This window comes from Mercenaria mercenaria, chromosome 2 (genome assembly GCF_021730395.1).
Source record: "Mercenaria mercenaria strain notata chromosome 2, MADL_Memer_1, whole genome shotgun sequence".
In the NCBI taxonomy this organism is placed as follows: domain Eukaryota; kingdom Metazoa; phylum Mollusca; class Bivalvia; order Venerida; family Veneridae; genus Mercenaria; species Mercenaria mercenaria.
This window is the reverse complement of record NC_069362.1, coordinates 6,775,903-6,799,085: the sequence shown is the minus strand read 5'-3', so window position 1 is coordinate 6,799,085 and position 23,183 is coordinate 6,775,903. Positions and strand designations below refer to the sequence as shown.

General features: G+C 33.6%; 2 protein-coding genes across 2 annotated transcripts; both read left to right on the top strand.

Moving 5' to 3' along the window:
- Nucleotides 1-7,910: 7,910 nt before the first annotated feature.
- Nucleotides 7,911-11,883, top strand: LOC128548586 (uncharacterized). Its single transcript, XM_053523858.1, has 5 exons — nt 7,911-8,091; nt 8,548-8,786; nt 9,319-9,405; nt 9,857-10,010; nt 11,837-11,883. Exons 1-5 carry the CDS (start codon nt 7,911-7,913, stop codon nt 11,881-11,883), a joined length of 708 nt encoding a protein of 235 aa, XP_053379833.1.
- Nucleotides 11,884-13,616: 1,733 nt separating this feature from the next.
- LOC128548570 (uncharacterized) lies at nt 13,617-22,857 on the top strand. The gene is made up of 9 exons (XM_053523825.1): nt 13,617-13,812; nt 14,089-14,573; nt 15,109-15,264; nt 15,720-16,002; nt 19,859-20,046; nt 20,700-20,975; nt 21,636-21,738; nt 21,922-22,078; nt 22,350-22,857. Exons 3-9 carry the CDS (start codon nt 15,175-15,177, stop codon nt 22,855-22,857), a joined length of 1,605 nt encoding a protein of 534 aa, XP_053379800.1. The 5' UTR covers nt 13,617-13,812; nt 14,089-14,573; nt 15,109-15,174.
- Nucleotides 22,858-23,183: the final 326 nt, after the last annotated feature.

The following is a 23,183-nucleotide window of genomic DNA, read 5'->3' as shown; positions in this document are numbered from 1 at the left end:
TCTTCCCTACTGCTGACATGTCATTAACATAAACTAAAAAGAGGAGATGACCTAGTATTGAGCTCTATGAGACACCTAAGGTAATATTTGAAGCAGATGAAAAGACATCTGAAAAAAATCTACAAGTTGCTGTCTCTCAGAAAGATATGACTTGAAGCACCTTAAAATGTCATTACCGAGACCAGAAGCTTAAAGCTTCATCAAAAGGATGGAATTATCAACAGTTTCTTATGCTTTCTGTAAGTCTAACAGAACCATACTTACCCTAGCTTATCATGTTCATGCCTGATAAAAGTCTGTTAAGTAGATCAGACAAGTATCAGTAGAAAATCCAGTCCTAAAGCCAGACTGAAATTTATATAACAAGTCTTTGTCCTTAAAATAAGATTAAACTTGGTCATAAACCATTTTTTCAAGGATTTTAGAAACTATATTTAATGTTTCTAAGAAAAAACTGCATAGTTGTGTCAGATCGATCTTTTTAAAGTTTTAACTATCAAAGAGTGTACTTTTTGAAATTTTGAGTGCTGATTTTTTAAACATTTTATTTATGTTTCTTGTGATCGACATCAGACCGCATGTTAAACCTTATGGAAACAGTCGCCTTTGATATTAATCACCAGTGTTGTTGATATAAATATAAATGTTTTTTTTTTCTTTCTGTAGAAAATACGCAAGGAATAAAAATACTTTAATTTAAACCATATTTGAGATGTTTATCTTGTTAAAATGTTTACTGCTGAAAACCAAACCCCAGGTGTGCTATTAAAGGTTGTATCCAACCAGATGGAGTATACTATTAGGTTATTTAACATTGTTCTGTACAATACGGAGATATATTTGGACGAGTACCCAGCAGCTGAGTACGAGTCCAAATATGTCTCGTATTGTACAGTTCAATGTTAAATAACCTTTTTATTCTAATATCTATTTTATCTAAGTTTAAATTAAAAATGTTTCACTGAATATTGTATTTCTGCCTTTTCTGTATTTTTCCAGCTTGGTGCAAATATATATTATACAGAACAATGTTAGGCCTTAAATAAATTTTTTATTCTATATTTATTTCACTTCATACGTAATATACGTAATTTATTGAATGTTGTTTTTCTGCGTATCAGTATTAAACAAATTACATGGTGCAACCTCCCTAAACAGCCATTTGGCAATTTGGGTGGTTATTATACTTGGCTGAGATATTATGCCAACAAACATTGTCAGCAAATTTGGTGAAGATCGGATGAAAACTATACGACTTAAGATAACGGACAAGGCTAAATTCCCCGTTTTTTTTCCGAGTAATTCAAGGACCATAATCCAAGAGTGCCTGGTAGAATTTGGCTGGTTATCGAAATTGGCCGAGATGGTCGACAATTAAATCCTGATTTCAAGACGCATAATCAAACTTTGTACATAGAGCGCCTACTTCATCCGATTTACATTCGGAACACTTTCACGCGTTTCGGGCTTTATCGTATGTTTAACATGGGACTGTTGAACCGTCCAAATACAGAAAATACAATATATTTCAGTACGCGCGTGCTCCCAATTAAAAGAAAATACAGGATTTTTTGTACGCACGTGCGTCCAAATACCGTAATATATTGTACGGTCACGTGTTGCAAATGAACGTTCGCGATTGGATAGACAAAATAGATATAGAATGATATACAAAATACTGAAGAATTAGTTATTTATATTGTAATAAATTTGATGAGAGGCTGCCGTTATTAAGGTAAAATTCGTAGGGCCAAACAGTGTTTTAAAGATGAAAGTTAATGTATGCAGAGCACACTCCAAACATTACATGGTCATATTACTAATAAATGATTTTTTAAAGGTCTCCATTACATGATGAACACATTTTAAATTTTATTCGATTAATAACAATATTTACTTGACATGAGAAAAGCAGCGTTAAATGTGACAAGAATTTTACAATGAAAAATATACAGAATGTATCATAAAAATTAGTGCAGAAATCATATAAAGACCATCAATCTATTATTGGACGAATATATTTTTGTGCGAAAAGTTTGTAAGGCCTCATAACCCTTTTCTGCACCAAGAATTTCAGCGACACATTAAGATAAGTACATGTTTTTCTAAAAAAACTCTTTCTTAACAAGTCTTTGACAAATGCCAATTAACAAATCATAAACAAACACTTTTCAGAGTGTACAAATATTAATTCAATGACTGTATTAATTTTCAGCAAAAAAATAACGTTTTTGCTTCTCCTGAAAAGTTTAGGTGACGATATGCAGGTTGCTCTACATTTTCGTGCAACAATATTAATTCCATGTAGTTTAGGTAAAATACTTCGCACGTTTATATGTAAAAAGTGTAAACAACGTTTTTGGAAATACTTATAATCATTTTTACTGGCAGTTGACTATTCAGTAGAAGAAACAGGTTCTAGGCAAGGGTGAACGGCGCCACATGGCAACAAGCAAATTGGTAACAAGTCATTTCTCCTCTTAATCGTGCACCAAGTTTATACTTTCCTTTTTTTGTACAGATGAAGTTACGTTTGCAAATGTGTTGAAATAAACAGCTAGACTATAACTAACTGGTAAAAAACGTGACACTGTCCGAAATAAAACTGTCCGAGCATTGGTCACTTTGAAAAACGGACAATTATCTTATTCAGAGAAACGGTTGGTATTAACAATCGACAGCTGGATGGTTTTCAAATTGTTTATTTTTAATTTGTGTATGTGTTTACCGATATGAAGAAGACTCCTTCACAGCAATTTAGAACATGTATAAAATGTAAGCAAAAAAGCATCTCTAGGTCTTAGACCAATAGAAATGGGTCAAACGCGATATTGCACTGCATGCATTATTTGATTAGGTTCTCATTCCATATATGTTATGATATAGATGATAATTTAACTATTAAGAGCAAAATTGTTAGAGCTCCCCGTGGTATGCACATGACGAAAAGAAAACAATCAAATATGAATGAAGTTGAAAAATGACATACATATATGGAATTGAATATGAATACTTAAATGCATTTCAGCATATTTGGCGGCTGCAAGAGCTGTTACAACAGCTGGATTCTCGGATCCATGTTTTTCTGGTATTTACCGAAACATCACTCATCTGAATGAGAGATATGCCAATCTGAAAGGTGATTGTCCATACACTGACCACAGGATTGACAAAGCATGGTTTTATGCTGGAGCTGATCCTATTGTTACCTTTCCACCCGACTATTGTGCGTGCGGATACAAGTTTCCTATCTGGATGAACGGTATACTATCCGATTATGTTTCGTATGGTATTCACGTGTTTTGTATCCACCTAATATTTCCGTTTGAATAATTTAAACGTAAACGTATTGAATGGTATACAATGTACTATTATTGGCTGCCGTTTATAACAGGTATTTATTCTTTAACTAAACGAAATGAAACCTAAACATATAAGGACTTAAATAGAAAAATAAATTGAAGTTTATATTATTTGAAACTGAATAGTATCCAGATATGTGCGGATTAAAAATGACCGATAAACCTTTCAATCGGATTTTACAGCACATTATCGTTATTCTTCATACGGTTGTAGTACAGTGTATCTATCTGCATAGTTTAGATTAAACTCGATGTTTACTTACAAACTTATCAAAAAGTAAACCATATTTTGTCATGTTAATACAATAAATATCTTAAATCAAATACCTAAAAATGTAGATATTGTACTGGGAGTACAGCTTTTGTAAGTGCATTTGTTTTTCCGTTGGTATATAAATCTAATATAATGATCATACTGGATTTATCAGTTGACATGAGTGAGCCGCTCAAGCCAAATGTAAAATGACATGGCCATGAGATATTTTCAAAATAGTTCTATGGAAATTATAATGGTATGGTAGCCATATCTCACAATTATACAATCATAGTAAAACCGAAAATAGACAAAAAAAAACTGACACATGGAAATCGAACCATATAGATTGTTTTTCTTGGATCACAAAAAGGTGATGCGACTGTATCCATTTCCCAAAAAAGAGGCACTTTAGATACACAAATGTCCGCTGCTTTTGTTGTATTAAATAGTCAATTACTTCGTTATCTGTGTACGGCTGTTTATAATCCAAAAGTGGTTAAGTATAGGAGAATTCGCGAGTAATAATTGTAGGTTCGTGAAAAATAATACAAGAGATCAGTATCATATTCTGCAGTTATGATTGGTTTCTCTGATTTAAACAATTTACGTAATTTACGTAATCTTGATTTTTTGTTTCATCAACTAAAAATAAACGACCATAATAAAACGTTAACAGTAACAAATTTAGATAAGACCAATGCATTTCACAAATACAGTCTATCGAATTTGTTTGAAACCTGATATCAGTTGACTCATGACATGTAATGCGGTTACGAAATAATCAGATTTCACGTGCAAATTTACAAGTACATCTATGTTTTATAGTGGAATCGGTTTAACATGACCCCGAGATGGACGTAGTCGATAGGGAGGTTGTTTCTTACTAGCGACTACAGCAAGGAGTTCGAACCGTACACGCAGTGTATCTTTTTTTTCATATATGATTCCTTTATATTTCATTTCGTATTGCTCATTTGGGATACACTTCTTCTTTGATCATAATGTCAAGAAGATGTGTTTAAAACAAATGTCTAACATTTAGACTGTGACGTACTCATATAGATTAAATATACAGGGTAAGGAAATGGTAAAGAGCGAAATGGGGTCGTGGGGGGGGGGGGGGGGGGGGGGTGGTGAGGGGGAGGAACCCGAAGGGGAAATTTGAACAAGGACGAATATACAAGGGAATGCCATGTTCTTTAGAAATAGTCCCACTACAACGTAAACCACAATAGCGCGGACACTCATGTACCTAAGATAAACATACAACTACAGCATTTATCGAGTTCAGTCTTTACATTATACTAAACATATACTTATATAACAAAATTCATAAAAAGATATTTTGGAAACGATTCCGATAGCAGTGGCGCATGTAATGTACAAGAATCTCTGAGTGCAGCGTATATGAAAATTTATAAATCAATTGTGGATAATCATTATTAAATCAATTGCGGATTCGTAAAGAACTCACAGCTTATTACCAGTTACTGCAGTAAAAAACGTCAGTTAAATAATTTAATTAAGAAATAATAAATATGTGCCTATATTTTATCAGTTAATAAAATATGGGCAGGAGTTCGGATGCGTAATAATTAAATCACGAGTGCGTAGCACGAGTGATTTAATATTCGCATCCGAACGACTGCCCATATTTTATTAAGTGATAAAATTATTTGAACATATTTATTATTTCGATTCTAACCACGCAAATTCTTCGCATTTTGCAGCACTACAATTTAGCTCGATGTGTCATTCGGCTGGCCATATGCTATTATAAAAACCTCCCCACGAATGGAAAGCGTTGTATAAAACGGAATTTTCCGATATTCAACAAATTTTAATTAAAGTATTAAGTAGTTACTGCTCTAAAAATGTTATTTTCAATAACATCTAAGGTCGGATATAGAAATCAGAAGTAAATACTTCCTTCAAAGTTTATATATGCAGTTTCTCAAAATAGTGCACGTCACCTACATGATGGCACTGAAACATACACGCCAGAACATTGCGGCGGCATATAAACACGTAAACACTTGAGTCTGGAAGATTGGAACATGAATTATAATTTATTTACTGTCAAAGTAAAATCTGTGGTGCCTACAGCGCAGAAATTGTAAACTACACACACGACCAGACATAGATGCGCTGGTGTTGAAGTTGAAACTTAACGGGCTGAAACATTTTCTTACGGTAAAATTATAAACAAATAAATTCATCAGTTAGAAATTGTTTGTTTCAGAAAAATTGATGTACTTTTTATTTCTACTACATATCACTGAAAAAGTCGAGTATTTAGTCGGTATATAACAGAAGCAGTGTAGAATCTCACAGTCGTGTTACAATCGCAGGGTGGAATCGAAGAGCTATATTTTATCGTAGATTCATGTATAGGTGATTTCGCTATATGTTTATATAGCAACTGCTGCGGATCGTGTTAGAATTGTTGATATTCACAATGTAAATAAGTAAACAAATACATGTCTCTTTTCTTCTTCAAACAATGTTACAAATATATAACAGAGTAATTTGCCAGAGCATTAAACACCCATAGCAACATTAACAAAATGTGTTTTATAAGCTAAAACAAAGATGACCTTTCCAGGTAACTAAGAGAACATTATATAAGCCTTCTTAATCCTTAATGAATATAGCTATCAACCATATTCATCTTGTCTAGTTGACCAGTCACAACATGGACAATTTACATGTGGATATACAAACTTACAGGTACATTGCCAAATCCAGAAGATGGTAGAGTAAATAGGCAAGCATGTCTGAAATTCATCAAATCATGCCATCAGAGCGTACAAATACAAATTAAGAACTGCGGAACATTCTTTGTTTATCATCTTACACCAGGACCAGATGGCTCAGGATTTTGCTTCGGTATAATATTATATATTCTACATATTTATACTTTAGTTTCAAATACTTGCTCTTAACAAGTTTAAACATTGTAATGACACGATTTTTGTAACTTTGATTTGTATGTTACTTATAATGAAAAAGTAGAATTCAACAACGGGTTTGTTGATGTGTAGGTGTAGTGGTTAGAATATATTGTAAAATCAAAGTGCACTAACAGTTTGAGAAAACATTTTCAACTGACTTCTGTTTTTTCCAGGAATTGACAAACCAGGTAAGTTTAATTGTATATTTTGTATGTATTTCACTTGTTTCATTTGTAAAGATAAGTCACAAATTATTGACGTTTTAGTAAATCTTGAATATGCAAAAGTTTGTTAGTATACAATATATCTAAAATATTTCTATTTTTTACATTAGCATAATTTAAAATAACAATTTGTTTATTTATAATTTACGAATCGCAAAATCACATACTTATCATGAGTCACAGGCTATTGTATTTCTGCCTTCCTGACGCATAATCAAACTCTGTACAAAGAGCGCCTACTTCGCCCAATTTACATTCGGAACAGTTTCACGCGTTTCGGGCTTTATCGTATGTTTAACATGGACTGTTGAACCGTCCAAATATGGAAAAAATACAGGCTTTTTTGTACGCACATGCGTTCAATACAGTTATCTATTGTACGGTCACGTGTTGCAAATAAACGTTCATGATTGGGTAAATAAAATAGGTACAGAATAAAAGAGAATATAAAGTATTTATACTGAATATCTTTATCTAACTTAAGAACCATCACAGAATACCCCGGGAGAACATGTTGAGAACAATGTTAACGCCACACTAATGATTCAGCAAGGAAGTTTAACGTCCAACATTTTCATCACTACAATCAACATTACGCCAGATGATGAACATGTCAATGTCACAGCTGCATTATTTCTTACGAATGGGTCTGTGGTTCAGACTGTAAATGTTGATGTACCATTTTACCTTCATACATGGAAACAGCTCCTCCCTACCACAAATTACACAGTACAGTTGTCGACATTCAGGAACGGACGAAAGATGATACTTAACACAGTATGGACTGTCACTGTCACTGTCAAGTTAGTGATTATCAGTTTGTCCCGTGATAAAAAATCGTGAAATGTAGGAAGATATACTGAAGATAAAGCAATGCATTTCATTAAATTAACAACATCCCTATTCTGTTGCTACTATGTTAAACGCTGGATTACACCTTAGATAACCTACTCACATTCTGTGCTGTTATGTAATGAATGCTTAGGTCAATTTTTGAAATTTCGTTTCAGAAATACCCTATCGACCAGCCGCGGTTAGCATTGATATGCAACTGGCAACCATTACAACTCATAGCCTAGATATAAAAATAACTTTCGACCGCGGAAGCGAAAATATGACAGCTAGCGGAACACTCTGTCTGCAGAATGGCAGTGTGGTCAGTTCATTTACAGTAGACAAACTATCGCTGTCCCAAAGGTTTCAGGGTTTGACTAGTGGGACCAAGTATATTGTTGCAGTGCATACATATCGACATGGAGAATTCACTGAACTTGGTCGGGAATGGACGTTCACACGTAAGTAAATAGCACGTTACACTTATCTTAAATGCACAACGAAAGTAAATCTGAATAAATTAGTTTTATTGTCGAGTTATTTCTGATATCAAAGTTTTTGAGATTACATCTGAATAAATTTGACTAATTGTCGAATAATTCATGATATCAAAATTTGATACTAAATCCGAATAAATTAGTTTAATTGTCGAATTATTTATGATAACCAAGTTTGAAATCAAGATTTGTTAAAATACAAAATAAATGTATATACAAACAATGGTGTCTAAATTTAGATGCACAACGAAAGTAAATCTGAATAAATTTGTTTAATTGTCGAGTTATTTATGATATCAAAGTTTTTGAGATTACATCTGAATAAGTTTGACTAATTGTCGAATTATTTATGATAACCAAGTTTGATATCTGAAGTCAAAAATTTGTTAAAATATATACCAAAATGTTATCTAAATTTAGAACCTGAAATGGAACCCTATCTTGGATCAAGGTCGGCTGGTGATAATATATTAAGCTCTACAAGCTTTCGTTGCAAGTTTCATTCTTCACCAGATGTTATATATAGTGTACGTTGGTACGTTCAGCGACCTGAAAGAAATTTCACCATAGAAAAGGGAGGTGAAAACATACATGGATTTCAAGAGCTATCTTTAACAGAAGAGGATCTCCTCAAGCATCATATAACCTTGCCGTTCCGTGTAATTATGAATATTACGTACCAGTATTTGTCCTCCGTTAAGTAATAATGGAACCATGTTGTACAATATTGACATCTGAATCTCATATCGTGGCGTGACGTCATTTTAATGTGTGTCGTTGCGTTGAATATAAGTCAATGTTGTCAGTTATAGTTTGACTGTTCAATATTTCATTAATAGCAATTTTGTGAGACACGCAACTAATATAAAACTTTAATCTTTATATTGAGAAATATTCTCTCGTTCTTTAGCGTCATAAAGTCGTGCTGTCCGCTGCATTTAACTGTGATAAATGTGCGTATCGCTTGACATCATGACTTGGGTACGTATGTGTTTAGAATATGCAATTTAACAAATGATATTTCTATTATAGATAACATGCATGCATTAATTACAAACAAATAACGTTTAACATATCTAAATGTTAAAAGGATTATTTTTCCTTGCTGTAATCTAAATAAACAGTTTGGCAATTTGAAGAGGAGTAGTCACCGAAAGACACATTTTGAAATAAGTTATTCTGATACTACAGGTTTCTTGTGCTATAGCGGAAAACCCAGGTACAACGCAGAAAACAAGTTTCTCTGTGTCATCTGACCGTATGTTTGCTGGTATTAAGGTACAAATTATTATTATTTCATTATTTTTTTTATTATTATTATTATTACTATTATTATTATTATTATTATTATTATTATCATCATCATCATGATCATCATTAGAACAATACGTACTTTTTGTGTGCAACAATATTTTCTGATTCATTTATCATATATATAAGATAATCCCTATCTCACTTTTATGATCATATTTAGCTATGCCTGTTTTTCAAATACCATGCAGCAAGATCAAGAGACAACTATTACAGTAATATCTGTTACTGTGATAACATGAAAACGTAGATCTAACTATTTTCATGTCCAACAGAAACATTTGTAGATATAAAAAGCATATAAATAATGATTACTGGAATTTTAATGATAAAATGTACAAATCAGTTATTGCCACCACAGCAAGTAATTAAAATTTGCCGATGGTTCGATAACAATTTTTGTTTGTTATTGGACTAGTTACTGACACCCGAAATAACTATGCACAGGGACGAAACAGCAGTAATTCGATTTAGACCTACAGTTCCATTTGGTTGCTACACAACACGGAAAATGACTGACGTCTGCAACTTAACAATGGCCGTCTCCATACCCGTCAGTAAAAAATGTACAGGTATATCGAATTATGAGAATTTGAAAATATATTTCCTCATTTTCCCGTGCGCTTATTCATCATGATAGCTTTCCAAAAATGTGTTTTACTTACTAAAATGTATATTATACCTAAACGTCAATTACATTTTTCATATCACCCTGGCTTACAGTCATTTCAACTTTCCATGTATAAAGGGAAATAAAGATACACGTACTGTTAAATTCTGTATAATGATAAACTATGGTCATTCTGCGGTTCATGTACACATCAAGCACATGCAATGTTTTTATCAAATTTTACTGTCTGATTCAAAAAATGGATATCCTTTATTCACTTTGAAGACGTTGTTTCCACACAAGGGTAATTTAAATTCAGTCATAATTTTCCAAAAATAAAATTCACAGGTCAACACATTTTAATCAGTAAATTTTCAAAACGAATCTCAAAGCTACATATTCAACTAAAATCGCGACGGAAACAGAGAAAAAAATGTAGACAATAGGGCTTCTGGCTCTATAACATACCGTATAAACTATTTCTGAATTTCAACTGAAGGAATTTCAACCAGAAAATGTACCATCAGTGTATTGGGGGACGCTAATAATGAACATGATTTTCAAATACAACCCACTGAAGACGGACAATACGGCGAGCTGAAGGAGACAACGTACAAAGTCTTCTTAAGAACGGTCAATCTAAAAAACAATACAATATGGAGTGGTTACATACTACCAGCTGTAAAGGTTAGCTTAGAAAATAGTTCTGTTGCACAGTAGCTATGTTTTTGTACGGTTTTATATACTTGGAAAACAACCATACATATTCATCACTACCTTTACAATTACTATATGCATTGATCATCTAATGTAAATGTACCTAGGAAAGTTGAGTAATTACATGCTTGAAAAGCCGCTGCATATATTGTATTATACATTGTATATAAATACTCAACAACTTTTCTAACTCCACACCTGTTTTGTTTCTGATTTTGATTTTGTTTTGCCTTTTATCTCTGTCAAATTTTCACAGGTTTGTTTGTTTGAAAAGTGAAATATTGTTTAATGATCAGTTCAGTTTAATAAAACATAACAGTGATATCAATATTGTAAATATATTCGTTGACAATAATTTTACCAAATATAAAATGTCACAAAATGACTTTGGTGCTGGTATCTATGCGGCAAGTAATTGCATCTACGGGATTAAACAATTTTACGGCCAATATTACAATCTCCGAGGGATAAAATATGATCTTATCATGACATAGGATACTAGTCTGCAAGTGTACAGTAATAGATTATCAGATCTGTATTGAGAAATATGTACAAGTTCTACAGTTGAGATTTTGCGCTACAACAGCGCTGCAATAATAATCCGCGAAAACATGAGTGCATATTTTTCGATGAAAGGTAATCATCATTTTGTTGCATATTATTTTTACTTTTAAAATTATACGTATTTGTTTGTTTGGCTGAGAAAATTTGAAAATTAAAGAGGTACACATACATTTTGATTCTACGTCATCCATAAATGTGGTGTCATTGGTGACGTCACAACCTGATATAAAATAAATTAACTTGTTGATATTGAAATTATTAACTGATGTCCCATTTCAACTAAACAGAGTTGAGCATTCAGTATATAATAATGTGCATCTCATCAAATTCATAGGTTCAAAGTGTACTGCTGTGATTTACAATTTGGATCAGTTACCCTACTGTTATCCTTAATATTAACTTAATTTACTTTAGACCAGTATCGTTGTTATGTTTTGTTCTAATGAAATAATCAGTAAATACTATTAGTAAGTACAAATTTAATTCAAATCTGTCAAAATTTGGCAGAGATTAAAACAGGTATGGAGATAGAAAAGGTGTTGAGTATAGATTAATTGCTTTATATGATTTATTGTCGTATTGTATATTTTTTGCATTATAAACTGTTGAAACTACAGGTAAAGGTCAAACCAGAAATGGAAACATACTGGAGAGGTAAAAGATGTGAAGCTTTGAACGATCCGCACATGTATACATTCGATGGAGAGTGAGTATTTACTCCTTGGGATATAAATATGAAGACGTTACCTTTGACTGGTTTGAATTATCTATGCAATAACTTTCTATATCTATTGCAGCTTTACTGCCGAAACTGTTAGATATTATTATTTGGTTTGTAAGTGACCCTCAACGTAAATTGAGACAGTATATAATGAGGGGGTGGGGGGCTAGGCGCTAGCTGAGTCAACATATTTATCTGACCTAACAAATCCTATGATGGTTCGATTTATCGACCACTTAGATTTAAACTAGTACGACATCTACTCACCCTCCACAGAAATATAGGGGGTAACCAAGTGTCCACTTTTTATCCAATAAAAATGCTACTATCTTACTGAGTAACTGCTTCGTCTTTATGTGCAGCATGATAAGAGTAACTTAAGTTACTAAGTTTTATTACTAAATTTTGTCAGCCATGCTGTATTGACAAAAGAATGTAAGTGTGCTATTAAAAGCAGCTTTTCAGAAAAAAAGGTATTGTTGCAATAACTTTACTAATTAACGTGTTATTAATACTAAAATCTCAATATTCATCAAATTGGTTCCTGTATTTAAGTTATTATTATTTTCCTCCAACTTCAATATGGACTATAATTGTAACATTAGTAATATGATATTTTAAATCAAATAGTGCTGACGCATTAATTACAAATTACAGACAGTACGAGCATCATGAACGTTTCTCCGACGAGTATGTATTGTACACTCACACATCGTACCAAGCTAAGGTATTACACTTTGGGTGAAATTGTTTTATAATGAAATACACTTAAATATCTTGTTTCTTTTACATTTTAAATTCACACTGAGATAGTTTAGGTTACTCTTGTATGCATAAGTTGGACAATTTCATTAGTCATGATTGTAAAAATCGTTCGGAACTTGCACTTATTTAACATTACCTTAGCAATTGACAAGAAGAAGAAATTAATGACATATATACTATAATCCATGTCAATATATCACATACAGGTTCATCATAAATTAGAACGCTGTAACTCGAAAGCCATGTGTAACTGCGGAGTTGCTGTACAGGCTGGTAGAGATATTTACGTGATAAGCACTTGCAATAATATCATGGAAATCGGATATAAACAGCGTGATGATGGCGTTCTTCTTGTTAGACAAGAAACAGACTCTACTTATACGGTATGTTACGTTGTATTAATAAAGTTGTTTACCATAACATATCTGAAGTTGTGTACATATAGAGATAAACAGAACAAGTATTAAGCTGATAAGTTGATAAAACAGTTAAGATTTTCACAACGTTTCTGACTTCCTCGTCTCGCTCAGATAAAAGAACTTAAGTCTATTTACATTAAGCTTTCGGTAAACGTCTTTTGATATATTATCAAAACCAAAATACAATTTGTTGAGTTTTATCAATGTTTCAAGTGTCATTATAATCCTATCATTTGATTAATAGAAACCTACTTGTCAACGATTATAAAAAATATAGCAAAATAAATGTTTAGAATAAAAGAAATGCTTCACATTATCGCGTTATGCTTGTAATTTACAACTACTTTCAAGGTCTATTTACCGTTTGGAACATACTTCAAAGCACGTCTGGACAAATCTCCATATTTCAACTCAGCTGGAAGCATGATTGTTTCGATGACCGTATTTCCTTCCGTTCACGATCAGCACGGTCGCAGCAGAGGGTTGTGCGGTTTACTTGATAACAACCGCACAAATGACTTTCACGACCGCACCGGACAAATAAGTTTGAACAGGATTGAGTTTCTACACACTTGGAGGTTCGTTTAGATGAACATTTATATGATATTTGGTGTAAAATAATCAATTGATATTCCAGTTACTATAGTTACGTTTAAGCCTAGAATAATGTTAAGTATTAATTATTGCAACATGACCTTCAAAGACAATGGCATGACGAGGTCGTATGTTGTTCTCTGCCAATAGTTTTAAACAATCTTTAACTAAAAAAAAACAAAATGCTAGCTAAAGGTATTGAAACAAGCGTTTTCATGTTATTGTACATGTTCTTTTAAACATCCGGTTTGACTATTTAGAGTTTCAAAAGAAGAGAGCTTATTCAAGACAAGTGCTAAATCAACAAACTCGTGGGTACATCCTGCTTGCACATGTAGTGTATCCAGTGGCCAGGTAACATTCAAGGGTAAATGTCACCTAGGAGCAGATAACTCATGCGCAAAGGGAAGAACGGTCGGAGAACAGACATGCAAACCCGCTGAAAAGACATCTATCGAGAGTACTGTTCCAGTTCTAGACCTGAGTAAAGATGGCAATCATAAAGATGGCGTAACTGTATGAACTGTTCAGTACCTTTTCATTTGAATACTTGCAAATCGACTCTTATCTTATTCTTACTGCTAAATTGTCTTATATAACGGAACTTAAACGATTGTTACAAGTTTGATATTATCTTTTTCTAAATTAAAGTTTGGTTTTCTAATTTTCATGTTTGAAGACCACGAAAGGACCCAGAGAGACTAAAACAACATCCACAACTAAAACGGAAGCACATGTTTTACAGGTTATCATCATTTAAATGATCTAGGCATTACATCTAACCAAAGTTACCACTATGCATTTGTCTTTTGGATACATAGAATGAATATCGTTACTTTTATCTTTTTATTTGGTTTATTGAAGACTGCAATTATTATCTGTGTTCAATATTATGTCTCTGTAATATCATGGTCTATCTAAATTTCTTGATCATGTTCATGATACATCCCTTTACATGTTTGTCAGTTGATAAGAATATCTCTTTGTCATAATTGTTTAACTGCTTTAACTTCGGAGGCTAAACAACAAAAACAGAATGCAAAAGCTTCTGTTACAATATGTTTGTCTCCTATCTCAACATGTTATCATTATGAGGAAACGATGCAATGTAGTTTTAACACGTGTTTGTGCTTTCACTTCAAGATTTGTTGTCAAGAGTCTGATATTCTCTACTACATTGTATCAAAACGTTTTGTTAAACTATTTGAAGAGTAATAAAATAAATGTAGGGTTTCGTTCATACTTAATTTAATAAGGATGTAAAAATGTTTCTATTACAGACAACAACATTTACCCCTACAGGACACTGGAATCACAATATAGCCAAAAACTTTTGCACAAACTACATGAATAGTTCAAGGGCATTCCGACTCTGTGCACGGGTTCCTCATACAGACACCGAGCGGGCTATTGAAACATGTACACAGGATATTGTTGTATGTTATTGACGTTTTTTGTTACGCAATGTTGAAATGATTTTTATTATATATTTCCGAGTTAAGTCACATGTATACAATCTTAAATCATGTGATGACTTGTACATTTAATGATACGGAAGACCCTTTTTTCCTCAGGAAATAATTCAAAACAACAAACAAATGCGGAGACATTGACAGTATCGCCGGTCTTCCTCAAGCCAAGCGACGACTTCTTTAAATGACGGCCACATAACACTATTGTCCACAAAGTTGGAAGGCAAGAGATTCAATGTCAGGGTCATTACACATCCTGAAGTTTATACAGCAAGGCTTTTTGTATTGCTAATTTCTCATTTGATAACTTATGCAAACACAATCAGCTTAGTGAACATTGTGTTCACTATCCGTTTTTGTGTTTCTTGTTCAAGACATGTAAGTAACTATTCTAACTGCCTCATTAATACTAATTTCAGATATCCCAGACAACGGAGTGGCACAGGCTATCACTACAATCTATGAAAGACTCGTGTATATCTGAAATACATAGAAACAAAACAGTCCGAGAATATTTAGAACGCCCAAGGGAAACGATTTTCACAACAACGACACCTAGTGGTCAACACATTGACCATGTTACAACATCACGCCCAAACAGTGATGTCAAAGAGTCAAATCTAAATATAATTGAGATCGTAGACGCGATAGAAGAAATTGCCTGTCCAAATGAATGTTCAGATCATGGCCCTTGCAAAAACGGTACAAATAATATTTTTATAAAAGTCAAGTAAGAGAGTAATCATAAATCTTAAAAAAATAACTGGACACGATATGTGATGTCACCTATGTCTGTCTGTCAGTCTGTCATTTTGCCCGTCATATTTATTGTTCAGTGGATGATTTGAAACAAACATTAGAGATATTTGCAATAAATTGGCATATAGGTAGGTAGCGATTATACGACGTGCAGAACACAAACCGGATTGGTAAGGTCACCGACTGAGTTCAAAGATCAAATTTGACGCTAATTCGTGTCTGTAGTATAACTTAAGAAACATTTAAGATACTTACTTCAAACTAGGCATATAGGTATGTGGCGATCGGACGGGTCGGTAAGTGAAAGCTTGAGATCACAAACTGGGCAAAATTGTCAAATGTATCTAACATATTTCGTTCTGCAGCAAAATGTTTAAGGTATTGACTAAACTTTGCATATAGATAAGTGGCGATGAGAAAATGAGACGACAAAAAAATCAGGAATTTTGATAAAAAAAGTTAAGGTTAACGTTCACGTCACATTGACGTTAATAGTCATCGTCCTGTGACCTTCGGGAAATAGCGCTTCAAAATCTGATCTAATATTTTACTTTAAAGACAAGTTAAAGTTAAAAGCAAAATGATACATAGAACAGCTGTCTTGATTAATTTACACACACTGGATTGTTTATACGTTATGTAGATCTATTTGCTATCATGCCCTTAATAAAGTACTCCGCAAGACGTTGTACCATTTTCGGTCCTAGCGTGTATAAACAATGACACTGACGGCCTTCTGTTTTGGCGATATACATGATTTATATAAGCATTGCGATGAAATATATAGAACAATCGAAATGATACATCAGAATCGTGTTTAAATATATCAATACACTCCAAATTGGCTATACACCGCGTAGAATATTTCCCCGCTGGTTTATATCATATTTGTCGTGTTTGAATTATATCAAAGCTTGTGCTAAGTTTTATTTTCTAAAATATAATTTGATTAATATTTTATGAGTATGATATGAAGTACACGTACGTGCTGCAAAACTCGTTTACACTTTCTAGCTTTTACTTGTTTACGTTTACATGACTAGAACAGTCGAAATCAGTTCTACACGTTGTACTTCAGAGGGAATTAAAAATTCACAGAAACAACACATGAAATACATCGGTCGTTTTCAAGCAAAACATCAAACCCATATCCTGATAAGCACAGAACATCTGAAAAAAAAACAACATCACAACGAATCACAAAAAGCAACAACGGAAAACACAAATTGTCTGGAAAAAAAACAACTAAAAAACAAAACAACAAATTTCCATGAGTCCGTTTTGGAATTGCCTATAGCAAAAAGCTACATGGAGGTATTATTCGATTTTATTGGTACACAAATTTACTTTTGCAATGCCCTTTCACCCCCTGGAACTCTTTAAGAACTATAAATACAAATAATTTGAATTTGAATCTTTAAGTTTTCGTAACTAGAAACAACTCAATTTAGATAATAGCTTCATACATACATGCAGGTATATGTGTGCACAAATTGTATAGGAATCTTTTAGGCAAAACTAAAACTAGCAATATAACTAAAAGGTGTTTTTGTCACAAAAACATATGTCTTCGCCATATGTATTCTAATGATGGAAGAGCGGCAAGTATATTGGTATACAGGGCAAAAGTCAAAACAACAGTTGCATGCACAACTAAGCTTGTAGTAATCACTCCTGTGAAGTTTCGTCAAAATCCGGACAGCAGTTGGACCTGTGAAGTCCGGAGAGGATTTTTCTATCTTTAGCTCTGCAAAGTATTTTGTGCAGCGAAGCGGGACGTGCCGACGATATGCTCAATTAGGCTAGTGTACTGACCACTCCTGTGAAATTTCATCGAAACCTGTCCAGCCGTTTGACCTGTGAATGTCGGAAAAGACTTTTCTATTTTTTTTTTATTTATGGCGGCCATTTTGTGCAGCAAATCGGAACGTGTCGGCGATATGCACAACTAGGCTTGGTACTGATCACTCATGTGGAGTTTCGTCGAAATCATTTCAGCAGTTTGACCTGTGAAAGCCGGAGAAGCTTAATGCGGACGGACGGACGGACAGAAAGACGGCGAAGGTAAAAGCAATGTCTCTCCTACACCTATGTGGGGACATAAAGAGATAACGTCGTGAAAACCGGACAAGATTATTCTATTTTTAGCTCTGGTGGCCATTTGTGCAGCGAAGCAGAACGTACAAGCGAGATGCGCAACAAGGGTCTGTACTGATCACTCCTGTGACGTTTTGTCGAAATCTAGCCAGCAGTTTGACCTGTGAAAAGCGGACAAGCTTAATGCGGGTGGACGGACGGACAAAAAGACGGCGAAGGCAAAAACAATGTCTCCCCACGTATTACAAAACATAAAAAATGTTTCATAGAAAACAACAAATAATGCGGAACATACGCATTAGAAATGCATAACCTCATTAAATGTGATTATATAACTAAGAACAAAGTAGTGTTTAACAGATTCTCAATTATTAGAGGTTTGTCATAATACCGAGATGAACCATGGTAGACATCTGCTGGTATGCGAGAATACGTTCAAGTTAGTAGCGAAAATATTTTCATTCATTTACAAATTGTTAGCAACAAATTATAAAACTTCATTTCTTTTGTAACGGCTAACAGCAACATCGATCATCTGCTTAACACAAGGATACCATTTTAACCTCACTGATTCCATTCGATATGTGTTTAAGCCTACTACGATGCAGATATACTAGGCATTTTTCTAGATACACTTTTACTGTTAAATGCTTCTCTAGCGCTGTTTTCTTTGTCGTCGGCCTTTACGTACATCGTCAACTTTTCCTTAGTTGTTGTACATTTTGGATATTATATATTTCCTTTCTAGGCATTTTTGGTAACAGTCTTGTACTGTCTTCCGTATACAGCCAAAATAAGAAATGCATACACCAACAGTATGCGGATACGTATGCTTCGTGCGGGATTATGTTTTTAAATCGAATTACTTACTTTCATAGTTGAGGAATTGTCTAACTTCACACTTTCTATCCAAGATATATGATATAGATATTCCATCTCGGATAATGGCCATATTTATCAGAAGAACTAGCAAATATTAAGCCTGTGAATTTAAGTTAATTCAGGGAGAACTGTAAAAGTTAAACAAACATCGCTTCGAAAACTAGTCATTCAATATAAAGTTTTATAAAACTCAGAATTCCTCTCTAAGTTCCAGTTTGTTTAATTCTGTCTATTGTTTTTTTTTTCATATAGTGCGAATTCATGAATTTAATTAGGGAACATACAAAATTGTAATGTACGCCACTTCTCAGGGAATTGCACTCTGTGTATCGTTGAAGGTACTATGTACACGGCCGTAAGAATACATTCTGCCTATATCTCTAAATCATATTTTAATAATTGTAAATGTTGAGTTCTTCTCAACCAGGGGCTAGAGAGCGTGGACGATAGCTTGCATTTCCACTACTTTCCAGGAACAGGCTCAATCAAACCGAGTCTGCAACATTTTCCTGGTTTATATCGTATTGGGCTGATTTCTTCGCACCTTTATATTTTGATCTCGGGATTCTATTTTTTAAAATAAACGCAAAGTTTTCCACAGATGATGATACCAATTTAAACAAAATAAATGAAATTATCACAATATTTCTCAGTTCTCATAGCAAACATGAATATCGTCACTTTTACTGATGGCGCTTACTTTTAAATATAAATATAGGGGAGTGCCATTTTAAGACACAAATACGTTTGTCATACATACGTTTAATATACAAATGATATACAACTTATTTACTTTTACATGTACATGTACATTATTTAGGCACATGTAAATGTAATGCTGCATTTGGCGGTGATGATTGCTCTATTGACTTCAAAAAGCCGCCATCTACTGCCAGTTTACTTCACGGAAGTACCTGCGATGAGAAAGAAGCAAAATGCACGCATGTGTTTATCTACGGAGGATTTTTTGCAAGCGAAACTGTGACCTGTCACATTACCACATTTGAAGTGAGTAGGTTCTACTAAATGGGATATTACGGCAATACACTATCATTTGATTCATTAATTTGTGAGTCAATATGTTATCAAACTGAACTTTAAGCGATATAAACAAAAGCTTTTATTACACTAAGCACTCAACACACTTATGCAATGCAATAGACTTTATTATGAGTCTTTTCTAAATGTAAGAATGATTATAGTATAATACGCAAGACTGTACGAAACACAATATGCATTGTACTCAACGTCAACGATCTAATCCCATTTCATACATGCATAGCTATATATCAAAGTAACTTCATCTATTGAAATAAACACCCATTCAAGATTTAGTACAATCATCTACATCGACACGATTTATAGGATCTAAATACGGTACTGGCACTGCCGCAGTCGAATTGGTGTATGTATGTAGTAATTTTTTGCGACATTGTGTTGCCGATCTACAACCGGGTTTGATAAAGTGTGCTATAAGTATTATTTATGCAATTTCTACAATAGTGCTTTGTACTATTACATTATCTTCTGCCATTTCACTAACAAGACTATCAGACGAAGAATTGACATGTAATACATATAACCATCCTATAGTTTAATAGAGGACAAAAAGTTGAACTCACCATATTATTATTCTATTATTCTATTATTCTATTATGTAGATTTATGCCAATAATGAAGGTCGTCTTAATATGGATGCATACGTCATACGAGGGCAAGCAGAATCGCTCATCGAGGTTATTTGCTCTCTAGTGTCACCTATCAGAAGAAAACGATCTCTTTCTGACCTCCAAGAAGTGAAATTGATGTCTTGCTACAAGGTTTCAGTGAGCAATGATGGCATACATCATGGGACACCAATAGAAATGTGTGTTTACAATTCAGAATGTCAAACTGTATCAAAAAGCCTTAGCGGGATGCTAACAGCCAACATAAAGGTAACACGTACACTATGTTAGTATATTTTTATTATAATTCCTCATACATATATTTAAATTAATCATATAACGGAGATATAACAAACAAATGGACCTATGTGACAAACTTCAACAATTATTTTAAGTAGTTAATGTCTACCTGGAAACAACAAACCCGAAAATATGTTGTTTAAACGTCGTAGGATGCTTCAAAAGTATCTGGGTTTTGGAGTTTATTAGAAACCTGTCACGAATTATGTTCGTGAAACCGACGTGTGTGTCAACTATTGTAATATATCAAAACACTGCTATAAGCGTATTAAGATGAAAATGAGTGAATGTCTGAAACTATGTGTTAACACCCAAAAAAAAATGTATTATTTATGAGGGCTCACAAAAACAGTGTTTAAGTGCCGTGTGGCGGCGGCCGTAAAAAGTATCCCAGTACTTGGATTTATTGTTGTTATATTTTCTGGTCCGTTGGGATCATGGAGTTCACTCAATGTTTATTGGGAATAGAGTTCCGCTTAAGCTAGGGGTCGTGAGGGGTGTTGCACTATCCAACACTCTCACGAACAAACTCAATCAAACAGAGTCTACTATTATTTTGCTTTGTTGCATTCTATGCTTCCAAAGGATCTCCTTACAGACTTTATCAATCTTGATGTTTTTTAATTTCAGGAAGGATATTGTTTTATTGATGGACTTTGTATACCTAATCGAAAACAAAAGCCATCGTCAGAAATGTACTGTCTTCCAGAATTTTCGCTTTATAGTTGGACAGGTATTTCAGCCATGATTATTACATTTGCAATTACTATTAATTGTAACAATAATAGAAATATAAGGTAAATAGTATATTTTAGTTTTTAACTTAAATGTTTGTTAACAGTGCTTTCAAAACTAAGTAATATACTTCAAATACAAATATACATGTCTAACTGCATTCAATTATTTTTCAATTCAGAATTACCTACGTCAACACAGACAACGTCTGCTCTTGTTACGGATCTAGTCAACTACAAATTAATTTGGCAGACCTCAGTTATCGTTGCTGTTGTGTGTACTAGTTCAATCTGCATAATTGTCATTCTTGTTGTCTGCATACGAAAACGAAAACGAAGGTACAAAACAATTTTGTAACGTTGTTAAATCAACGAATTTGTAAAGGTAAAAGTTACCCTTTTCCGCAATATATGAAAAAGGAAAGAACAAAAAGGATTAAAATATTAAGTATTATGTAAATAAGGTCGTACTGAGATGTGGACGTTTTATGTAAGTAAACGAAATTATCGTCTTGTTAGATACAGAATTAGAAATACTCAAAGTCAAATAAGAAATACGTATTGATAAATTAGCGTAATATAAAAATGAAGAATTCAAATATATTTTTAGGAAGCAAGAGGACAAAAAGAAACAGAATGGCGAACTAAAAATGAATTACAAACACGATGCAGACTTTCAGGAGGACACGTATGCCTATATCAACCCAATCGATGCAAGCGACAATGCACCTTATGAGAAAACCGCGAAACTGACTCTTGGTATTACTGACGAGTATTTACGCGTAGACATATCGAAGAAAGAAAAGATCCAGAACGCAAAGTTAAACACAGGAAAGATTAATAGCAGAAGCGATGGACCTGTGCTACCACTCGAGATCCATATGAGAAACTTTGTTTTACAAATCAAAAGCAAGGGGTATATGACAAAATTGAAAACGAATACCGACATGGACACACCGATACCAATGGAAATCAGTATGGTCCAAACACAAGACGTAGTAACGAGACGGAAAAGGAGAACGACTACTTTAATGTGGATGATATTCAAGAGGATTATCTCATACCTACGTAAGGAAATGATAAGGGAAATAAAGAGCCTCTCAGAAACATGTTTGTAGTAAGAAAGAGAGAGGAGGATATCCGAGAGGGATATGAAAGGCCATTTCCAACATTTTACAAACAATACTAATAGTGCCAATGTCGGATGCCAAATATGCATTTATTATAGATTATATAGTGTTAAATTGTACATACTCTTCACAGCAATTAATTTTGCAAGACAATTTCGAAGTTTTTGGTATCATATTGTTACGTTTGGACCTTTTATAAACGGCAAGCATTTTGTCTCTTCTACTTTTTCTTGTGTACGCAGATGTCATTTTGACACACCATTTAGCCATGCCTGTTTCCTTGTCGCGTGATTGATGTAGTAATATTTAAATAA